We start from the raw sequence: 24,443 nt of genomic DNA on the forward strand, positions 1-24,443 counted from the left end.
AGATTCTATGGATTTTTATTGTCTATCCCCAATTTCCCCTGAGAAGGTGGTGGTGAGCCATCGTCTTGATCTGCTGCAGTCCATGTGGTGTTAAATTGGGATTTGCAGGATTTTGATCCAGTGACAAAAAGAACAATGATATGTTGCACTGAGTGCTGAATTTGGATACATTCGAGTGCTATAGTGAGAGTTTCGTGACTGAGGGATAATAAGGGTTCATTTTTATCTAAAGTCTAGTCTTTTATTTAGTTAATTAACTTAAAAGTTGCTGTTTGGTTTAGAAGAAGATGAATTTTCAATCAGCTTTAAACAAAGGTTCTACTTGTAGCTACTTGCAGCTGGAGCTTGTTAATTAGTTAATTGGATTAGGCCAGTTTTCAGAGGCGAGATTCACAGTATAAAGGTGAGCCAGCTACAGTGCAGACTTTGTTTGCACTGAGTGCTGAATTTGGGTGCATTTGAGTGCTATAGTGAGAGTTTGGTGACTGGGGGAGTGCTGAATTTGGGTGCATTTGAGTGCTATAGTGAGAGTTTGGTGATTGAGGGAGTTAGGTGAGGAGGGAATAAGGTGCTCCTTTCATTTCATTTCCTACATTTCCTCAAAGAGCGTGAAGGGAGCCAGGAGTTACAGAGATTGCAGCTGACTGGGAGCAGAGTCGGAGGGCGGAGTTCCAGTTGGTCCATAGGGCAGCTATATTCTGTAAGCTAAGAGGGAATGGAGGCTAGGGCAGTTGCATGCTCCTCCTGTAGGATGTGGGTGGTGAGGGATACCACCGCTGACTGTACCTGCGGGAAGTGCACCCAACTCCAGCTCCTCAGAGACCGTGTTAGGGAACTGGAGCTTGGGCTGGATGAACTTCGGATCATCCGGGAGGCAGAGGGAGTAATAGACAAGAGTTACATGGAGGTAACCACACTTAAAGTACAGGACAGGAATAGCTGGGTTACAGTTGGGAAAGAAAACGAACGGGCAGACAGTGCAGGGATCCCTCATGACCGTTCCCCTTCAAAACAAGTATACCATTTTGGATGCTGTTGGGGGGGCATGACCTACCAGGGGAAGGCCCTAGCGGCCAGTTCTCGCGCACTGAGTCTAGCTCTGGGGCTCAGAAGGGAAGGGGGAGAATAGAAAAGCAATAGTGATAGGAGACTCAATAGTGAGGGGAATAGATAGGAGATTCTGTGGTCGCGGGCGAGACTCCCGGAAAGAATGTTGCCTCCCAGATGCCAGGGCCAGGGATGTCTCGGATCGTGTCTTCAGGATCCTTAAGGGGGAGGGTGAGCAGCCAGAAGTCGTGGTGCACATTGGTACCAACGACATAGGTAGGAAAAGGGGTGTGGATGTAATAAACGAGTTTCGGGAGTTAGGCTGGAAGTTAAAAGCCAGGACAGACAGAGTTGTCATCTCTGGTTTGTTGCCGGTGCCACGTGATAGCGAGGCTAGAAATAGGGAGAGAGTGCAGTTGAACACGTGGCTGCAGGAATGGTGTAGGAGGGAGGGCTTCAGGTATTTGTATAGCCCAGCAACTAAGGTAGCCGATGTTCAGGACCTCAAAGTGTGTAGTGAGGCAGTGAGAAAGTAACACTGATAAAGGAGAGTACTTGCAGGCACGGAGATGGGTTGAAGTGTGTATACTTCAACGCAAGAAGTATCAGGAATAAGGTGGGTGAACTTACGGCATGGATTGATATTTCGGACTATGATGCGGTGGCCATCACGGAAACTTGGTTAGAAGAGAGGCAGAAATGGCTGTTGAAGGTTCCTGGTTATAGATGTTTCAATAAGATTAGGGAGGGTGGTAACAGAGGTGGGAGGTGGCATTGTTAATTAGAGATAGTATGACAGCTGCAGAAAGGCAGTTCAAGGAGGATCTGCCTACTGAGGTAGTATGTGTTGAAGTCAGAAATAGGAAAGGAGCAGTCACCTTGTTGGGAGTTTTCTATAGGCCCACCAATAGCAGCAGAGATGTGGAGGAACAGATTGGGAAACAGATTTTGGAAAGGTGCAGAAGTCACAGGGTAGTAGTCATGGGTGACTTCAACTTCCCAAATATTGAGTGGAAACTCTTTAGATCAAATAGTTTGGATGGGGTGATGTTTGTGCAGTGTGTCCAGGAAGCTTTTCTAACACAGTATGTAGATTGTCCGACCAAAGGGGAGGCCATATTGGATTTGGTACTTGGTAATGAACCAGGGCAAGTGATAGATTTGTTAGTGGGGGAGCTTTTTGGAGATAGTGACCACAGTTCTTCGATTTTCACTTTAGTAATGGGGAGGGATAGGTGCATGCAACAGGGCACGGTTTAGAATTGGGGGAAGGGTAAATATGATGCTGTCAGACAAGAACTGAAGTGCATAAGTTGGAAACATAGGCTGTCAGGGAGGACACAATCGAAATGTGGAATTTGTTCACATTTCAGGCAGGGAAGAGATGGTCGAGTGAGGGAACCATGGTTGACAAGAGAGGTTGAATGTTTTGTTAAAAGGAAGAAGGATACTTATGGAAGGCTGAGGAAACAAGGTTCAGACAGGGCGCTGGAGGGATACAAGATAGCCAGGAGGGAACTGAAGAAAGGGATTAGGAGAGCTAAGAGAGGGCATGAAAAATCTTTGGCGGGTAGGATCAAGGAAAACCCCAAGGCCTTTTACACGTATGTGAGAAATATGAGAATGACTAGAGTGAGGGTAGGTCCGATCAAGGACAGTAGCGGGAGATTGTGTATTGAGTCTGAAGAGATAGGAGAGGTCTTGAACGAGTACTTTTCTTCAGCATTTACGAATGAGAGGGGCAATATTGTTGGAGAGGACAGTGTGAAACAGACTGGTAAGCTCGAGGAGATACTTGTTAGGAAGGAAGACGTGTTGGGCATTTTGAAAAACTTGAGGATAGACAAGTCCCCCGGGCCTGACGGGATATATCCAAGGATTCTATGGGAAGCAAGAGATGAAATTGCAGAGCCGTTCGCACCGATCTTTTCGTCCTCACTGTCAACAGGGTGGTACCAGGGGATTGGAGAGTGGCGAATGTCGTGCCCCTGTTCAAAAAAGGGAATAGGGATAACCCTGGGAATTACAGGCTAGTTAGTCCTACTTCGGTGGTAGGCAAAGTAATGGAAAGGGTACTGAGGGATAGGATTTCTGAGCATCTGGAAAGACACTGCTTGATTAGGGGTAGTCAGCACGGATTTGTGAGGGGTAGGTCTTGCCTCACAAGTCTTATTGAATTATTTGAGGAGGTGACCAAGCATGTGGATGAAGGTAAAGCAGTGGATGTAGTGTACATGGATTTTAGTAAGGCATTTGATAAGGTTCCCCATGGTAGGCTTATGCAGAAAATACGGAGGCATGGGATAGTGGGAACTTTGTCCAGTTGGATAACGAACTGGCTGACTGATAGAGGTCAGAGAGTGGTGGCGGATAGCAAATATTCAGCCTGGAGCCCAGTTACCAGTGGCGTCCCGCAGGGACCATTCTGGGTCCTCTGCTGTTTGTGATTTTCATTAATGACTTGGATGAGGGAGTTGAAGGATGGGTCAGTAAATTTGCAGATGATACGAAGATTGTTGGAGTTGTGGATAGTGAGGAGGGCTGTTGTCATCTGAAAAGTGTGAAATTGTCCATTTTGGAAGGACAAATATGAATGTGGAATTCAGAGTTAACAGTAGGGTTCTTGGCAATGTGGAGGAGCAGAGAGATCTTGGGGTCTATGTTCATAGATCTTTGAAAGCTGCCATTCAAGTGGATAGAGCTGTGAAGAAGGCCTATGGTGTGCTAGCGTTCATTAGCAGAGGGATTGAATTTAAGAGCCGTGAGGTGATGATGCAGCGGTACACAACCTTGGTAAGGCCACATTTGGAGTATTGTGTGCAGTTCTGGTCGCCTCATTTTAGGAAGGATGAGGAAGCTTTGGAAAAGGTGCAAAGGACATTTACCAGGATGTTGCCTGGAGTGGAGAGTAGGTCTTATGATGAAAGGTTGAGGGTGCTAGGCCTTTTCTCATTAGAACGGAGAAGGAAAAGGGGCGACTTGATAGAGGTTTATAAAATGATCAAGTGAATAGATAGAGTAGACAGTCAGAGACTTTTTCCCCGTATGGAACAAACCATTACAAGGGGACATAAATTTCAGGTGAATGGTGGAAGATATAGGGGGGCTGTCAGAGGTAGGTTCTTTACCCAGAGAGTAGCGGGGGCATGGATTGCACTGCCTGTGGAAGTAGTTGAGTCAGAAACATTAGGGACCTTCAAGCGGCTATTGGATTGGTACATGGATTATGGTAGAATGATGGGGTGTAGATTAATTTGTTCTTAATCTAGGACAAATGTTTGGCACAACATCGTGGGCTGAAGGGCCTGTTCTGTGCTGTATTTTTCTATGTTCTATTCCATGTTTCTATATTTCCAAGTCAGGATGGCAAATCCTGGAAAGGAATTTGCAGGTGGTGGTGTGCCCACTCATCTGCTGTCCTTGTTCTTCTAAGCAGCAGAGGCCACTGGTTTTGAAGGTGTTGTCAAAGAAGCTCTGGTGAATTCTGCAGTGTATATTGTCAATGATGTACACTGCAGCCATGCTACATTAGTAGTGATGGAGGATATGAATGTTTAAGCTGATGATCAATATGCTATTTAAGCAGACTGCTTTGTCCACATGGTGTCAAGCTTCTTGATTGTTGTTGAAGCTGAACTCATCCAGTCAAGTATTCCATCACATTCCTGACTTGTGCTGTTACCAGAGTGGCTGTCACTATCAGGGATAGCCATCCATCCCCAGGAGCTACTGGTGAATCAAAGGGTCAGCAATTCATCCTCAACTGTGCCTTTGAGGGTGGTGGCTAGGGTGGCATGGTGGCGCAGTGGTTAGCACTGCTGCCTGCGGCACTGAGGACCTGGGTTCGATCCTGGCCCCAGGTCACTGTCTGTGTGGAGTTTGCACATTCTCCCTGTGTTTGTGTGAGTTTCACCCCCACAACACAAAGATGTCTCCCCACCTGAATGGCCTCCTTCTGCGCTGTAAATTCTATGATCTATGTCAAGATTCGTGGATTGGCAATGCTAAGTTGCCCCTTAATTGGGAAAAAAATAATTGGGAACTCCAAATTTAAAAAAGGAGAGAGTCATGGCCACTGCTGGGACTGCACCTAAAAGGAGAGTATGCCGTGGAAGGGCAGTACCTTCCCAACCAGGTAAGAGGGCACTGGGGCCATAGGGTCCTGTCAAGCACACCCTGGCAAGGAGTGTAGTTGGTGAGGGCAGACACACGCCATTTTGGCAGAGGCAACCATTGCCCCTCTGCAGGCATGCTGGGAGTCCGCCAAAGTTTACTTGGAAGTTTGGCCACGTGACAAGAGTGTCCACTGTCGCTGCTAAAATGGCTGCAGCATTGGGACAGCACAGTGGCACAATGGTTGGGACGCCGTTGTGGCACTGTGGTTGGAATTCTGCCTCACAGCTCCAGGGATCCGAGTTGAATTCCGTCCTCGGGTGACTGTCTGTGTGGAGTTTGCACTTTCTTCCCATGTCTACGGGGGTTTTCTCCAGGTGCTTTGGATTCCTCCCACAGTCCAAAGATGTGTAGGTTAGGTGGGTTGGCCATGCTAAATTGCCCCCTTAGTATCCAAAAGGTTAGTTGGGGTTACTGAGTTACGGGGATAGGGTGGAGGCGTGGGCTTAAGTAGAGTATTCTTTCCAAAGGCTGATGCAGACCCGATGGGCCGAATGGCATACTTCTGCATTGTAGATTCTATGATTGGGAACAGGCCTTTAATTGACCAGTTAAGTGGCTGAAATGGTCATTTGGCAGGTCTGATGATCTGCATCCCAGAACCCTAAAAATAGTGGATGCATTGGTGATCATTTTCCAGCATTCTATATACTCTGGAAGAGTTCCAATGGATTGGAGGGTAGCTAATGTAATCACACTTTTTAATAAAGAAAGGAGAGAAAAACAGGAATTATAGACCGGTTAGCCTGACATCGGTGGTGGAGAAAATGCTGGAGTAAATTATTAAGGATGAAATATCTGAGCATTTGGAAAGTGGGGACAGGATTGGTCCAAGTCAGCATGGATTCACTAAAGGGAAATCATGCTGACAAATCTGGAATTCTTTGAGAATGTGACCAGTAGAGTGGACAAGGGTGAACCAGTGGATGTATCTGGACTTTCAAAAGAGTTTTAACAAGGTCCCACACAAGAGATTAGTGAGCAAAATTAAAGCTCATGGTATTGGGTTAATGTATTGACGTGGGTAGAGAACTGGTTGGCAGACAGGAAGCAGAGAGTCGGAATAAATGGGTCATTCTTTTTTCAGTGTAGCAGGCAGTGACTAGTGGTGTACCGTAGGGTTCAGTTCTGGGATCCCGGTTGTTCACAATATACATTAAATATTTGGCATGCAATATCTCCAAATTTGCAGACGTGCTAAGCTGGGTGGCAATGTGTGCTGTGAGGAGGATGCAAAGATGCTGCAGGGTGACTTGGACAGGCTTACTGAGTGGGCAAATACTTGGCAAATGCAATATAATGTGAGTAAATGTGAAGTTATCCACTTTGGCGACAAAAACAGGAAGGCAGAATATTATCTGAATGGTGGCAGTTTAGGAAAAGGGGAAGTGCAATTAAACCTGGGTTTCATGGTGGAACAATCACTGAAGGATGGCATGCAGGCACAGCAGGCAGTGAGGAAACTAATGGCATGCTGGCCTTCACAGCGAGAGGATTTGAGTATAGGAGTAGGGATGTCTTGCTGCGGTTATATAGGGCCTTGGTGAGGCCACACCTTGAGCATTGTATGCAGTTTTGGTCTCCAAGTTTGAGAAAGGACATTCTTGTTATCAAGGGTGTCCAGTGAAGCTTCACCAGACTAATTCCGGGGATGGCATGACTGACATGAGGAAAGACTGGATCGACTGGGTTTATACTCACTGGAATTTAGAAGAATGAGAGGGGATCTCATAGAAGCTTGTAAAATCCAGATGGGACTGGACAGGCTAGATGTGGGAAGAATGTTCCCGATATTGGGAACGTCCAGAACTAGGGGTCACAGTTTAAGAATAAGGGGAAGTCATTCAGGATTGAGATAAGGAAGAACCTCTTCTCTCAGAGAGTTGTGAACTTGTGGAATTCTCTACCACAGAAAGCTGTTGGGGCCAGTTCATTGGATATATTCAAGAGGGAGCTGGACGTGGCCCTTGCAGCTAAAGGGATCAAGGGATATGGAGAGAAAGCGGGAGTGGGATACTAAATTTGCATGATCAGCAAGGATCATATTGAGTGGTGGTGCAGCCTCGATAGGGCAGAATGGCCTACTCCTGCACCTATTTTCTATGTTTCTAAATCGGGACTCCCCCACATGCAATTGAGTGCGCATGTCATTGCTGATCGGTTCCCCACCTAAGACCATGCCTGATTGACAGACTTAGCTTCCAGTCAGTTGGAGAGCAGATCAGTGAAGAGTACAGGACCAAGTAAGTCCATATCATTTGGATTGTGTGTGAGGGTGGTGGTGGGGGCGGGGGGGGGGGGGGGGGGGGGGGGGGGGGGGGGGGGGGTGAACTCATGATGGTGGGACTGTTTCTTCATCCATTTTTCTTAGGATCCTCGAATATATCCCATCAGATGCATGTCCTTCAGCTGATAAAAATTCTCTGAAATATTTGGTTAATCATAGAATTTCACAGTGCATAAGGATGCCATTTGATTCTTAATGTCTGCTTGCTCTCTGTATAAGTAACTCAGCCAGCTTCCCCCACCCTGCAAATATTTTATAATATCTCTCTTCTCACTCTTAGCTAGTTCAGGATTTACCTCTTACTCCGCATACTCTTCTTTGGTATATATTAAAGCAAAACACTTGTCAAGTCTCACAACAATTTCAATTTATCCTCTACTCACTCAGGTTCTTGATTAAACTATAAATATTTTCTTTTGACTGATAAATTTGTCGAGTACTTTACGTTTTTTAAAATATATTTCAAGATTATCGGCTTTTTCTCTCTCTTCGCTTTCTGACTTCTTCTCAGCCTTTTTCCTAATTTTTTTCATATTTTCTTAAATTTGTTATTTTTATCATACCTACAGGCCACAAATGTCAGGCACATAATATGGTAGAGAACCAAGCTAAATACAAAAAGTACAGAGAAGTAAGAAAATTGATAAGACAGACCAAGAGAGTGTATGAGAATTCATAAGCATGTAACATGAAAGGGAACCCAAAAAACTGAACATATTGTGATGTCGCAAGGGGTAAGTAAGGTGATGGTACAGGCGCGCCTTAGAGACACAACGTAAGCAACCAGATGGCCAAATCAAATCAATAAACAATTTATTGATTAACACACATGAAGGCACGTAGCCAAGTTCATGATCTCATACGTTCCATAGTCAGGTTCCAAAGTGGGTTCATTGTCCAGCATTGGTCGTAACCCACCAAGCACACAGCAAGTAATTTACACAGGCACCCAACATCCTCCTTGTTTTCACCCGAACACTTCTCTTTACCAGTGCTCAGTGATCTACTTATATAGGGCGGGAGGGATTCTCTAATCCCGTGGCAGAGTGTCCATGACGTCGTAAACGCCATCTGAACAGGCCGCTCCCAGAACTAATTCTGGCCCTTACAGGGGGCCAGCACGGCGCTGGAGCGGTTCGCGCCACTCCAGCTGCTGATCCCAGTGCGAACTGTGCGCCACAGGATCCGCGCATGCACAGTGGCTTCCTTCAACCCGCCGGCTCTGACGCAACATGGCGCAGGGCTACAGGGGCTGGCGCATAGGAAAGGAGGCTCCCAGCCAGAGAGGTCGGCCCACCGATCGCGGGCCAGGTCACATCGGAAGGCTCCCCCCCCCCCCCCCCACCCCGCGGTCGGATTCCCCCTCCCCCCCACAGGCCGCCACCCGACCCTTTAACGCTGAGGTCCCACATGCTCAGAGCAGGTTAGAACGGCGCCGGCGGGACTCGATATTTTTTTTAGGGCCGCGCTAGAGAAACGCGGGGGGCCACGTAGAGTGGCCCGCGACCGGTGCCGCGCCAACCATTCTGTGGAGAATCGCGTGCCGGCGTCGGGACGGCGTGGACAGGTCGCGGGGATTCTCCGGCCCGGCCCAGGGCTGGGAGAATCCAGCCCCCTGTCTGCCTGAGGTTTTACAGCTGAATCTCATCTCCAAGATGACGCATTTCTGGGTCAAAGGTCGCCAATTCGTTCCGGGATTGCCGGTAGCTACTTGCGTAAGGCGTGGTTGTACTTGGCAACCATGTTGAGTGAGGGATAGACGTAATTCAAAAAGTGGAGGAGCAAGTATCAGGGGCGGGATTCTCCCGTACCCGGCAGGGCGGGGGGTCCCGGTGGGACGGAGTGGCGTGAACCATTCCGGCATCGGCCGCCCCAAAGGTGCTGAATCCTCCGCACCTTCAGGGGCTAGGCAGACGCCAGAGTGGTTTGCGCCCCGCCGGCCGGCGTGGAAGGCCTTTAGCAGCGCGCCAGCCGGGGCCAAAGGGACTCCGCCGGCAGGCGCAGGTGAGCGCATGCACGGGAATGTCAGTGGCTGCTGACGGGGGTTCACCTTCACGCCAGCCGTCGCGGAGGCCTATACGGCCGGCGCATAGGAAAAGAGTGCCTCCACGGTACAGGCCCGCCCACGGATCGGTGGTCCCCGATCGCGGGCCAGGCCACCGTGGGGGCACCCCCCGGTGCCAGATCGCCCCGCCCCAGGACTCTGGAGCCCGCCCATGCCGCCAGGTCCCGCCGGCGTAAATTGGACTTGGTCCTTTACCGGCGGGACCTGCATAAAACGAGCGGGACTTTGGCCCATTGCGGGTCGGAGAATCGCCAGAGGTGGGGGGGGGGGTAGCTGCGAGCGGCCGCTGACAGGCGCTGCGCGATTCCCGCCCCCACCAAATCTCCAGCGCCGGAGAATTCGGCAGCCGGCGGGGGTGGGATTCACGCCGCCCCCCAGTGATTCTCCGACCCAGCGGGGGGGTCGGAGAATCCCGCCCCAGAAATACCACCTCTCCATTACACAGCCCCTTGTGACATCGCATGCCCTCCTCCTGAGCTGAACCATACACCTGGGGAAGGTTGTTCAAATATGGCATGCATCCTTGAGAGGGCATCGGCATCGCCATGCTTGACACCTAAGCGCCGAGCCCCATCAAACTGGAACAGCTGTATGCTGAGGTACCATCGGGCGATCCTGTCATTTCAGTCCTGGTTCATGGACATCCAGGTCCGGATTGCATGGTCTGTAAGAAGAAGAAAACGCTTGCCTACCGACTCAAGTGTCCGTTTAATGGCTTAGGGGGTGGTTTAACACAGTGGGTTAAACAGCTGGCTTGTAATGCGGAACAAGGCCAGCAGCGCGGGTTCAATTCCCATACCGGCCTCCCCGAACAGGCACCGGAATGTGGCGACCTGGAGCTTTTCACAGTAACTCAATTGAAGCCTACTTGTGACAATAAGCGATTATTATTATTATTAAAGGGTTTTTTTTCAGTTGTGGAATAATGTTTTTCCGCAGGTAAGAATTTTTAGCCAATGTATAAGAGCGGATATTCCTATCCATCAAACTCCTGTGACAGTATGCATCAAAGAGGGAGGCGGTGAGTTTACGAAAATCAAATAGACTCCACAAATTTTGATACAAGGGCTATTGAGCTGGCCTACTCTAACACTGCTCAATGATTCCCATCTCCAACATTGTCTTGACTTGTCTGATGACGTCTCGTCTGGCTTCGGGAACTCAATAATGTAGGAATCTCACCTTCTGTCCGGCCGGGGTCAGGTTTGGGGTTTTACGAACACCATTCTTCCTGGAGACGAGAGAACACATCTTTATTTTGCCACAGGAATTCAACACCTCTTGTTTGTCTTGTGGGATCTCATGCCCCAGTGGTATTTTTGTCACTCAGACCTCTTCCACTGGATCGGGGTCAAGGAGGCTAATAAGGCCTCTTTCAATCAATTTTGTCAGTAAATTTACATGATAAATCTGCTCTGGTTTTCTGTGATCTATTAGCCTTATTTTGTCGGTAACAGACCTATCTTTTCAAGAACTTCTTAGGGTCTCTTCCACCTCACCAGAACTTGCACTGTGTGGTCAGCACAGGAACCAGAACATGGGCCGTGATTCTCCAATCCCGCGCCAGGTCGGAAAATCACCAGGGGGGGCGGGGGGGGGGGGGGGGGGGGCGCGAGAATTGTGCCATGCCACTCCAACGCCAGCCTGCTGATTCTCCGGCACCCGCGGGGGTCGCCGCCGCGCCTGTCAGGGGTTGTTGAAAGCCCCCCCGCCCCCGACGATTCTCCGCGCCTCGACGGGACATTTGTTTCAAGGTTTTATTAAATCTTTCCACCAAGCCATCTGTAAGTGTATGATATACAGAGATCCTCACCTGCTAGATTCTGAAGCGGCGACACTTCTCTCATGATCCAAGACATGAATGGGGTCCCCTGATTGTTCTATTTGATGGCTTCCTTGATCATGAAGTACACAGAATACAAAGATATGATTGCTACAAATATTTATTCTTGACAAGCTGCATGGTAATTATCCATTTCTATGTACAAACTATTTTGTCTACGTTACTGTGAAACTAAGGCGAAAATGACTGTCCCCTTGTCCCTCCTACCGCCAAGTGCATGCCTCGCGTCCGTCGGTATATATATGTCTGTATGGCTGTCTGGTTCCATTGGTGCAACTATGTACAGTTATACATAGATATGCCTATGCGCATATCATCACATCCCCCTTCCTTTGGAGAAATATTTTTGTTTAAAGCATTCAGTCACAGGTTTAGTCTATTGGCTTTCCCCTTATTCTGGTCGACCATCTGAGGACTAGCAGGGCTGGTGAGTGGGCCTCATCTGCATCAATCGCCGATCTTTCCCCCAACACCACTGCAGACGCATCTGTTGAACCAGAGTGGGTTGGCCTGATTAGGCCTATTTCCTCCTTGGGGGCTTACCCCGACCCGTCTACTGGGTTGAGTAGAAAAGATCGCTGCACCTGAATAATAATAATAATAATTGCTTATTGTCACAAGTCGGCTTCAATGAAGTCACTGTGAAAAGCCCCTAGTCGCCACATTCCAGCGCCTGTTCGGGGAGGCCGGTACAGGAATTGAACCCGCGCTGCTGGCATTATTCTGTATTACAAGCCAGCTGTTTAGCCCACTGTGCTCTTGAGTAAGGCTCTTTGGTTTCAGCGCAGAAATGAGCCATTCTGAATGAGCACCCTATATGAGTGTGGACCCGTTTGCTGAACAACTGCTGCTAGCCTTGTTCATCCTTTGTCATTGGGATCCTCGATTCTGACTGTCTCGTATTTGCAAAGGCTCAAAGGCTGGAGTGCCTTTGCAGATCTGTCATATGCCTCTGCTTTTGCTTCTGCAGGATGAGCTTCATCTGGAGCTTTCGATCAACTGGGGGGACCACCATGGAGGGCAGGGTTGTCCTCAGCTGCCTGTTCATCAACAGTTGTGTTGCTGACAGGCCATTTACCGGCGGGGCTGACCGGTAGCTGAGCAGGACGAGCTACATGTCTTCCCCTCTGTCAAAAGCCTTCGTGAGCAGCTGTTTAACTATGTGAATGCCCTTCTCCGCCTTCTCATTCAACTGTGGATAGAGTGGACTCGATGTGCTGTGTTTGAAACAATGCCGGCGAGCAAACGTAGTCCATTCATGATTGCTGAAGCAGGGACCATTGTCCAACATGACGATGGATGGTATGCCATTCCGGGCAAAGATCGATTTTACCTGCTGGATCATACAGCCAGCTGTTGTGTTGGACAACTGCGCCACCTCAGGGTAGTTTGAAAAGTAATCGATGGCAACCAGGTAGTCTCTCCCTCGAAAGTGGAACAAGTCCATACTGACATTGTACCACAGGCTGGCAACAACGTCCTCCACTTGCATGAGCTCCTTGCTTTGCCTGCAGCGGAATTTCTGACAGGTATCACACTGCTCACCATGCCTGCTATGTCCTGGGTAATACCTGGCCAGTATACCTACTCCTGGACCTTGCATTTGCATTTTTCAATGCACAGACGTCCTTTGTGCAGCTTTTTTAGCATGAGCGGCCGTAGCGAGATGACAATCCTGTGCTGCCTTAACAGCAAACCATCCACCTCACTGAGCTCGGCACGAACGTTATAATAGGCGGGCAAGAGCCTTTTGGTCAACCTTCCTTCGACACCTGGTTAACTTTTGAAGCACCGGATCCTTGGCCATTTCTGTCTTGATGAGCTTTGATTTCTCATCAGATATTGGTAGTGATGCAGCCACCATGTTGACGTGTGCTTGAACTTCGTCCCCCCCGGACAGACTTCATTTACGGATGCAGCTCTTGAGAGTGTGTCAGCGACAGCCAAAAATGTGCCTGGTGTGTAGATCAAGTCGAAGTCAAAGCGCTGGAGTTTCATCATGAGCCATTGTATCCACGGGGACATCTGGCACATAGGTTCTTGTGGACAATCGCAACCAGCGGCTTGCGGTACGTCTCAGCTAAAAATGTGGGAAGTCCATACACATAATCATGAAACTTTTCAAGCCCCATGACAAGTCCCAGGCATTCCTTCCCGATTTGTGCATACCTGCATACTATGTCCGTCATTACCCTCGAAGCATATTGTAAGGCAGCCAATCCCCATTCGTACTCTGTTGCAACAGCACTGTTCCGGTCCCATCTTGAGATGAATCCGCATCCGTGGACATTTTGGTCTTCTTGGCTGGGTCAAAAAAGGCCAGGACGGGGGCCGTCGTCAGGGAAAAACAGAGCGCTCTCCATTCCTGCTCATGTTTTGGCGACCACTGGAAGACCACATCCTTTTTAAATGGACTCCGTGAGCTGCCACGTCTTGGAGGCAAGGTTAGAAATGAACATTCCAACAAAGTTGATCATACCCAGAATTTGCAGTACACACTTTTTATCCGTGGGCCTTTGCACCTTAAAGATGGCCTTGATTTTCTCAGCATCTGGCTGATGGCATCCCATATCCTAGAAAGGTGATGGTATCCACAACGACTTGGCATTTCGTCTGATTGAGTTTGAGGCTATTTTTGTTGACTCTTTGGACCATTTGAAAAAGCCATGCATCATGTTCCTCATGCGTGGATCCCCATATTATGATGTGATCAACATATGCAAGGACACCCAACAACCTTCCACTCTGTGTTCCATGGCCCAATGAAATATTTCCGATGCAGAAATGATTCTGCAGGGCACCTGCTGAAAACAGTATCGGCCAAAGGGCGCATTGAAAGTGCACAGTCTTATACTTGCCTCATCAAGCTTGAGCTGCCAGAAGCATCCAGCTTGCTGAAGCATGTTGCTCTCGCCATCTTGCATGCAATTTCCTCCCTTTTTGGGATGGGATAGTGCTCTCTTTTTATGCTCGCGTTGAGGTCCTTGGGGTCCATGCAAATTCTCATGTCCCTGTTCCGTTTCTTAACACATTCCATCGAGTTCACCCAGTCCGTGGGCTCTTCATTGCACCTAATGACACCCTGGGTTGTCAACCGCTGCAGCTCAGCCTTGCATTTCTCCCTCAGCGGGGCAGGAACCCATCTGGGTGCATGCACCATCGGTCTCACATCCTCCTTCAGTTTTATACGGTGAGGTGCCAAACCCCTGAAATACCTCCGGGTCTCCACCGAGGTATGTCGGGGGGGGGGGGAGGGGGGGGGGGGTGCCATGCAATCTGCAGTGTACACCCTCTTGACTAGCCCAAACTATTCACAGGTTTGCACCCCAATGAGCGATTCATGCTCCACCGCTATTACAGAGAATCGTATTTTTGCGTTACCTCTTTGACAGTGACATCCAGCTCGCATTCTCCCACTGTTGTGATCTGATGACTATTGTAGTCCTTGAGAATCATTCCTGCCGGAGCAATGTGAGGTACCATCTTTAGCTGCTGCACCACCGAGAGCACAATCAAATTAGCTCTTGCTCCCATATCAAGCTTGCACTTGATGACCATTCCATTGAGCATTACCGAGATCATCCATCTGTCCTCGATAGTTCCCACATTTGCCTCACTGTGACTGCAGACTGTAAGCATCACTTCTTTCTCACGGCCGGCCAACCGAATCATTCGACTAATTTTTTATAACCATATTCACAGCGGCCCGGTGATTGGCCCTTTTGTCCTTATCTGGGTTCTGCTTCTCCGTCTGATCAAATGCGCATCGGCGAGCAAAGTAATCCTTCAGCCACACTGGTAACAATTTCTTTGGAAAGCAGGACATCACCGCTACGAGTGTCTGTTGCCACAGTTTCGGCACAAAATGGCAGATGAGGCTTGCTGCCCAAAATAGTCGCAACCAACGAGACCACATTTCTTGTGATATTCAAAATGCCTGCCCCAATGAGACCACATTTCATATGATGCCTCTTATCGGTCTATTCAAAATGGCCGTCCCCATCGCGAGCACGTTTCTTTCGACATTGCATGACAGTGTGCACAAAATGGCTGCCTGCATCGGGACTGTGCTTCTTACTAAACTGTGTCTCAGCATTTGTGGTGCTGAAGGCCCCGATCCACTGTGCAGAGAGCTCACTTGCCTGGCACAAACTGGTGGTGGCCTGCGGAGTGAGGTTGTCTTCTCGTAACAACTGTTCTCGTAGTGCAACATTCGAGATCCCAAAATCGATTTGGTCTCAGATCATTGAGGATTTCAACTATCCAAAAACGGGCCTTTAATTGCAGATCCATTGCAAAATTGTCGGAGGATTCATTGGGCTGGATTCTCCACCCATCTGCGCCACATTTCTGTTTCAGCCCGCCGGCGGGATGCTCCATTATGCCGACCAGTCAATGGGGTTTCCCATTGTGGGGCTGCCCCACGCTATTGGGAAACCTCCGGGCTGCCGGCAAAACAGAGCATCCCGACGGTGGAGAATCCAGCCCCTTGTCTTTCTGGGCGCGGGAACAGAACATGTATCATTCAATAATTTAATTTCTTCTAGGCGAACAGTGGCAATCAAAACATTGAATCACCTCCTCATAACTCTGCTCGCCGTTCTCAAAGCCGAATGAATTGTAGAGTTCACGCGCTTGAGAACCTGCTGTCGTTAGCAGCAACACAACATGCCTTCATCAGGCAGTGCCTGTAGGCCTTGGGCCAAAAGAAAGAGTTCAAACTGCTGCTTAAAACCAGGCCAGTTTAAGCCCAGAATGCCCGAGACTTGAAGCGGGTGGGGTACCTATAAACCATCCATCTCGTACTTCACCATCTTGCGTTGCGTGGAATCACAGATCCTTAGATCACCAGGTTGGTAGAGCGATTCATCTTTTTTTTTATTCCACCGCGCGGTTTGTCGTTCTGTGGTTACCTCTAGTCCTTCTGCACTGCTGGTATCATGTTATGTTTGATGGCTTCCCTGATCGCGAAGTACACATAGAGCACAAAGATATGATTGCTATAAGTATATATTTTTGATACGCTGGATGGTAACCATACATTTCTACACAAACTGTTCTATCTATGTTACTGTGAAACTAAGGAGGGAGATGACTGTCCCCTTGTCCCTGCTACCGCAAGTGTCCGCGTCTCATCCATCTGTATCTATATGTCTGTGTCTATATGGATGTCTGGTTCCACCTGCTGTCGGGAGGTCATGACTGTCCCGACATGTATTGGTCAGAGGCTATGATCACTGGTGCTGTTCTATACAAATATATACATTGATGCAACTATTTACAATTATACATAGATATGCCTATGCACATATCACCACACTGGTCAGTTCGGATCTCCTTTGGTAGACTCACTCGGGAGAAAAAAAGAAACAAGTTCCTGGGCTATATTTTTGGTTACACGAGTACAAAGTGGATGACTTCAGGATAACTTGTTGCACAATCGGCTATCATTAAGATGTATTGGTATCCCTTAGCTTACTTGATTAGGGACCTACTAGATCCATTCTGATGCATTCAAAGGGAGTGTCTAAATTTAGGAGGTGGAATGAGTGGACACCGGTAATCTGGCTGGTAATTTGGCTGGGGGACAGTGGTCTGGCATTCCCTGCAGGTTCTGCAAAACTGTTCCACACTCCTGTATACCTCTGGCCAGTACAATCGGTTCAACAGTCATTCCTTAGTCTACTATACTCCCAAGTGTCCCTCCCCTTAGGAAATGCAATGTGCGGGTTCAGCCCAATGTTTTGGTAAGACATGGATGCCAATAGCTGCTTCAGCTCAATTTCTCCCCTCTAGTCAATTCTATATAGCAGCTGGTTCTTTACTACAAAATAAGGGAGTGTTAGAGGCCTGTTTAGTTTGTTCTGTTCTCCATCAATCATTTGCACTTGTGCCCAGGTCCGTTTACAGTCTGGTCATAGAATCGTAGAATTTACAGTGCAGAAGGAAGTCATTCGGCCCATCGAGTCTCCACCGGCTCTTGGAAAGAGCACCCTACCTAAGCCCACACTTCCACCCTATCTCCATAACCCATTAACCCCAGCCAACCTTTTTTGAACACTAAGGGTGATTTATCATGGCCAATCCACCTAACTTGAACATCTTTGGACTGTGGGAGGAAACCGGAGCACCCGGAGGAAACCTACGCAGACACGGGAAGAACGCGCAGACTCCGGACAGACAGTGACCCAAGCCGGGAATCAAAACTAGGATCCTGGAGCTCTGAAACAACTGTGCTAACCACTGTGCTGCTGTGCTGCCCTCAATCCTCCATCTGCGGTCCTCCATCTGGGCTGTCCCACATTCTCCCCGCCATTCTTTTACCTCCAGTTCTGGCAGTTCAATCTCTGATAGATCAATCCTTCCATCTCTGCACTTGTCTCAGCTTCCAGGGATTCATCAGCCATGGGGGGAATCATCCTCCGCCTCTCCGAAACACACAGTTTGGGACCCTTCATGCTCCCAAAACATCTGGGACAGTCTCAGCCCACCAGCACTGGATATGGGAGAAGCTCAACGAATCCCACCATGGCCTGATAGATTCCCGGGGGGTGGGGGAACTGGAATGAAGCTAAAGTGTAACTCCGGGTATCCCCGTGTACACAGGTTACCTATATAGTTTCCGTTCCAAGAGGACAGATTTTATCACAAGGAACAAAATGACCATGCTGCCTGAGCCCAGTAAAATATCCAAGTTCTGATGTTCCACTTGGATCTTCCAGACTCCAGGTGCCGTATCCTGGCTGTATGCACAAATTAGGCTGCAGACCATCCTCTCTCGTTCTATCTTGTTCTCTCTGGTATGGGCACTGTCGAGCAAGGTGCGCCATTTTTCGACAGGCATAACATCGGTGGGCTTTTAGTTCTGGAGCTCCTTTCGTGGTGTCTTTGTCCTCGTTCTGGTTTTGGGGGGAAGTTTAGTTTGAGTGTTCTGGGGTCATTTGCTCCGATTTCTGTAACTTCATTAGCACTTGGTATTCAGATGTCACTCTACCAAGTCCACTTCTTGGTCCACCATGTGGGAGTTATCTAGGCCGCGATTCTCCGCAACCACGATGGGTGGGAGAAATGCGGGAGGGCCACTCCCGCACCTCCCGCTATTCTCCCACCCCCCCCGCCAAAATGGCGTGTCCGGTTTTCCGACACGCCGCTCGGAGAAATGCGGGCCGCCGTTTTTCACGGCGGCCCGCGATTCTCCAACCCGGATGGGCCGAGCGGCCAGCCATTCACGACCTGTTCACGACGGCGCCAACCACACCTGGTCGCTGCCGTTGTGAACATGGCATGCCAGGTAAGTGTGGGGCCTAGGGGGGGCGGATCGGGTATCGAGCACCACGGCCGTGCTCGGGAGGGGACTGGCCCACGATCGGTGCCCACCGATCGTCGGGCCGGTGTCTCAAGGGGACGCACTCTTTCCCCTCCGCTGCCCCGCAAGATCAAGCCGCCACGTCTTGCGGGGCGGCTGAGGGGAAAGACGGCAACCGCGCATGCGCGGGTTTGAGCTGTCAAACCCGCGCATGCGCGGCTGACGTCATTAGGCGCCGCCGCGGCGTCATTCTTGGCGCGCCGGGCCTTGAAGCCAGGGAAAAGGCCCGGCCGCCAAGTTTCCCGGTACGGCCCGCCTATCCCCCCGGGTAGGGGAGAATAGGGGGCCGGGAGAGGCTTCCGACGCCGTCGTGAACCTCTCCAGGTTTCACGACGGCGTCGGGCCTTGCGGAGAATTCCGCCCCTAGTGTGGCTGTGTGACACCTTTAAGGGGGCAGGCTTGACAGCCCAAGTGACTGGCTCAGGGCCATTGTGCCCGAAAGCACAAATCCCAACCAATAGCCCAACCTCCATGCTGGCCTCTGGGGCAGCCGCTTCTCCAAGACCACATACACCCAGTGTGCAGTATGATCCGAAACCATGATCAACGAGTATTCCACCTTCTTTAACCCTGCTAGCAATGCCTTCCCAACCGCCAAAAGCCGATTCCACACCCCCCCCCCCCCCCCCCCCCCCCCCCCCCGCATTATAAGCTGGTGAGTATCCAGGTCCGGTATGTCTACTAACATCCTCCTCACAAAACCAGTGTTGTCCAAGTTCTTGGCATACATGACCCTCAGCTTCGCCGGGTAGACCACACCAAACCGCACATTGTGCTTAAGCAATTAAGCCTTCGTCTGTCCATAGGCCTCTCACTCCTTGCCAGCTCCGTCGTCAAGTCCTGGTATATAGGTATACCATTGCCTTCCCACTCTTCCTCTCGCCACGGCATCACCCACCTCGCACTCCCTCCACCTCAAAATTATGCAAACAAACGATCATCGCCCTCAGTGGCTCATTCATCCTTGGTTTTGGCCGGAGCAACCCGTGGGCCCTGACCAACTCGTACAGGGAAGGCTCTTCTCCCTCCCCTGTCAGCTTTGCCATCATATCGTCAAGGTATTCTGTAGATATCTGGCCCTCCACGCCTTTGGGCACACCCACCATCCTCAGGTTATGCCTTTGTGACCTGTTCTCCAGGTCTTCCACCTTGACTCTCAACCCTCTGTTGATCTCTGCCACCTTCCGCAGCTCTCATCCACTGAGGTGAAATGGTCACTATGCCGTGACAAGGCCTCCTCCATCCATTTCATGTACTCCCCCAGCTCCTGCACCATTGTCGAAGTCCTCACCAACTCTTCTCTCACCGGGCCAAGGGTCTCACCCACCCACGCCTTAAATGAGGCCATCATCACCGTCTGATGCTTTTCGAAATACATTGAGAACAGCCTTTCAACTCCTCAGCCATCACCTCCATCATCTTCTCCACCCTGATTGGCACAGCCCCACATAACTGGCTCTCTCCTGCCATCTTTCCTCCTGTTGCACCCCTCCCAAAAGTCGGCAGTGGACTTTTGCTTGCTGCCTTCTTTCCTGGATTCTTCTTAACCGGTTCTGACATTCTATAAATGCCCTACACCTTCCCACAGATCCTCACAAACAAATCCTCACCAGAAACTGGACTAAAAAGGTCATAAAAGACAGCTCTGGCAGGAGCCACCAAACATGCAACCACCAACTACATCTCGCAATCGGATGTCCCAGTGATCTACTTATATAGTCTAAGGGTTTGCAACTGAACCTCATCTCCATGTTTGACGTGGTGCACTTCCAGGTTGATGGTCGCTTGTTCCTTCTGGGCTTGCCAGTGGCAATCTTGTTTGAGGCCTGACTGTACTCAGAGGCCATGTTTAGTGAGGGACAGACACAATCTAAAAAGTGAAGCAGTGAAGATCATAAATACTGTGCCTATAGTATAGTGCCTTGTGATATCGCAATTTATGAATGGTAGAGAGGTAGTCAAAGGAAAATGGGGTCTGGTAGGGATCTTCAGCTGGAAGCAAAGGGCATGAATTCTTTGGGTACATTTGTCCTACTGAAGAGAATGCTGCCATGGGTTTAAAGAGGCTGTGACAGAGTCGAATGAAATTGGCTAAGAGATAGAAGCAGAGTTTGGGTTGCAGGTAAGGTTATGGAGTTCCCATTTGTTTCGTGTCCATGCCCTTCCAGATGGTAGAGGGAGCACATTTGGAAAGTCAACCTTTCTAAATCACTGGTCAGACACCAGCTGGAATATCATTGTCAATTTTGGGACTGCACTTTAGGAAGCAGATCCATGCCTCAGAAGGTGTGGGGAGAGGTTGATGTGCAAGAAATTTGCAGGATGCAGAACTTTAGTTCTGTGAAGAGACTGGGGAAACTAAGGGTCTCCTTAGAGCAAAGAAGGTTAAAGGGAGATCAAATGAGTTGTTCAAAATCGTGAGTGGTTTTGATAGAGCAATTAAAAGAAACTTCTTCTCGTGGCATAAGAGCCCAACAGAGAACACAAACTTACAGTAATTCACAAAATAGCCAGAGGGGTGGTGAGAATGTTTTTGAAATGGTGAATTGTTATGTTCTGGAATGCACTAAGTGAAAAGGTGATGGAAACAACCTCAAAACTAACTTTCAGAAGAATTGGATAAATATTTGAAGGCAAAATATGTGCAATGCTTTGGGAACGTTATATCAGCCATTGCTCACATGCAGGCAATACAAAGTTCAACCTCCAACCTAATAAACAGTTCTTTGTTTTTACATTAGTCAAAATTGAACATTTTAGCTCCCCTTACCATTGATCTATCTATCTAATAATAATCTTTATTGTCACAAGTAGGCTTACATTAACACTGCAATGAGGTTCCTGTGAAAAGCCCTAGCCACCACATTCCGCCACCTGTTTGGGTATACGGAGGGAGAATTCAGAATGTCCAAATTACCTAACAGCACATCTTTCAGGATTTGTGGGAGGAAACCGGAGCAACCGGAGGAAACCCACACAGACACAGGGGGAATGTGCTGATTCCACACAGACAGTGACCTAAGCAGGGAATCGAACCTCGGATCCTGGGGCTATGAAGCAACGGTGCTAACCACTGTGCTACCATGCTGCCCTCTAAGGAATTAGGTACATTTTGATACTTTTATATCTGCACTATTGGGCCTCTTTGGTAAGAAAATAGATTTAAGTTTTTACAGAATCCCTAAAGTGCAGAAGAAGACCACTCGGCCCATCAAGTCTCACTGACCCTCCGAAAGTGCACCCTACCTAGGCCTCCTCCTTCTTCCTATCTCCGTAATCCCGCACATTGATCATGGCCAATCCACCTAACCTGCACATCTTTGGACACTAAGGGGAAATTTAGCATGGCCAATCCAGCTAAAAAAATAGCTAAGGTTAATTCCACAATTCCATGTTTTTAACTGAGATTGTGCTCCCTTTGCTCACAAACCAATAACCTGAGCCAATTACCTTTGTGATGTCTTCAGGGCATCTCAAAGCACTTTAAAGACAGTGTTATAACTCTGAATAGCCATTGTTGTTTCAGAGGCAAACATGCCAGAGAATTAGCATTGGTCAAAATCCCACATAAAACGAATTATTAATCACCGGGTCACCTGTTTTTAGTGCTGTTGTCCAAGGGAGAAATTATTTCCGGGGCACAAGAACTTCTTGCTCTTTTCTCAATAGACATTTCACAGGGAAGGCAGTTTAATGCTTCATCCAAAATGCAGTATTTCCAAAAGTGCAAAATCCCTACACACTGCTCAGAAGTAGTACCCTTGGTAGGGCCACATCCTCTGGCCCATAGTGGAGTTTGAACCTACATTGCCTAGCAATGACTCCTAGCTGAGAATAAAGTCAACAAGGAAAAAAAGTAAAATGCTGCATAAATGGGACTGGGAAATGCTTGTAATTTATATTTCTTAGTTAAATTTCCATTGGATGGGAGATCGTATTAAAGGTATTTTGTTTGTACAGAGCCCTTTATTTACCTGGAAGTTTCCTTTATTGTAGAGAACGCTCTGATGCCAGGAATCCATAGGACCCTTTAGAAAAAGCAAACACATTCGCTTCACACGGAGCATCCTTCAAAGAGCCAAACGCTTTGTTTGAGAAGAATTCTTTTTTAATAAAATAATGTGCTGACACTTGTCAATTGATAGTTTTATACTCCAAATATAATTTGTACTTTATATGCAAGAATTGAAACTGTTATTGTGATGTAACCACCTGCAGAAATGTCTTCTATATATCACTGGTGAATAACAGTTCTTACAGTTACAGCTTCAAAAATAAAAAAAATCTGAAAATAAGTATGAAATATAAAAATGCTACTGTCTGATAATGACTGATAGAAGCCATGCCCCAGCAGCATTCACTTTATATAGCCACAGCTAAGCTTTGTCTATTAAAACCAAGGCAGTATATTTAAGGAAAAGGGCTCTCAACTATAACTTCACCATTATTTAATAATTTGTGTAAAAATGTATGTAAATATTGACTGCCAATGTGTGTTGCAATGGTAAACCGCTGACCTGAAAGAGTGTGTTGCCATGTAGCACGCCCAAAGGTCAAAGCTACTGCACAGGATGTCACATCTACAAGTGTAAGAGTAATAGTTTGCTATGTATAGCTCAGACTGTGGTCAGTATATGTTTTGTTATATCCTTGAGCTAAATTTGTTTCAAAAATTGAACTATTCTCATTCATTTTGTGAAGGCAGTAGTCTTTATATCCCACCAGTCATATATTCTGTCTATTGTGCACAAATGTCAATTACTGAAGACTATTACTCAATGTCATCAATTAGGCATGCCGACAGGTAAAACTATTTTCTTCTACAAGATGACTCTATAATCAGTTGTGTGTATTATTTCAATTAAAGAGTATAATAAACATACGCACAGGATGGTCCAAATTACAGTACAGTGGTTGGCTAATTTCTTGGATTGTTGCTAAATCTTGGCCCTGGATATCCGCAGACGGTTCTGATAACTTAAGTGCGGGAATGTGAGAGGGAGGACATGGTGCAGGAAGTTCACCTAATTAGGCTAATCACTAACAAGCTCCTTTGCCACAATGGGCATTCACCAGGAAGAGGGTAGAGGAAAAACGCGTTGAACAGCTACGGCTCCAGCTACCAGAACCAGCAACGTATTAGATTCATTTTAAGGGCTGATTTTCACCCCCTCTTCAAGGGGCCTGATTCAGCAGGCATTAGGCAATTATTTTTGGAAGGGTTAATGTCAGGACCAAGACCGGTATCCTGAGTAGGCTGACACTTAACATGTGCTGGTGGAGCAAGGTCCCATCAAGTAGAAGCATGTGGGAAGGCCAGAGCTGAGGAAATTCCTACCAAAGGAATGCCACCCCCCACCCCCGCCATTCTCCCTCCTCCCAGCCTCACCAAGACCACCCTTCCCCAAACATCAGGGCAGATGTTTTGGGTGGACAGAAGAAAGAAACTGACAGTCTGAGTGCACTTTACTGGACTCCCAGCCTATTTATACTTGGGATGCATTATTGGACTCTGCAGATTTTTTGGGGTATGTTGTATTATTACAGTCTGCAGTAATTATTCTCAAATAGTCCTTACATATTAGTACAAATACCTATCTTTTCATTACCTTTGGGTTGAAACCATGCTGTGTGATATTAGTCACAAGCTCCTCTGTTACGA

General features: G+C 48.2%; 1 protein-coding gene across 2 annotated transcripts in view; it reads left to right on the forward strand.

Moving 5' to 3' along the window:
- LOC119954549 (leucine-rich repeat-containing protein 37A-like) overlaps nt 1–23,686 on the forward strand; it is a 296,342-nt gene extending 272,656 nt beyond the window's left edge. For both annotated transcript variants that reach the window (XM_038779877.1, XM_038779878.1), the window contains one exon: nt 22,778–23,686. In XM_038779877.1, the coding sequence (XP_038635805.1) occupies nt 22,778–22,805 (28 nt within the window). In that variant the 3' untranslated portion in view covers nt 22,806–23,686. The remainder of the gene's footprint in view (nt 1–22,777) is intronic.
- The last annotated feature ends 757 nt before the right edge of the window (nt 23,687–24,443 follow it).

This window comes from Scyliorhinus canicula, chromosome 19 (genome assembly GCF_902713615.1).
Source record: "Scyliorhinus canicula chromosome 19, sScyCan1.1, whole genome shotgun sequence".
Taxonomy (NCBI): Eukaryota; Metazoa; Chordata; class Chondrichthyes; order Carcharhiniformes; family Scyliorhinidae; genus Scyliorhinus; species Scyliorhinus canicula.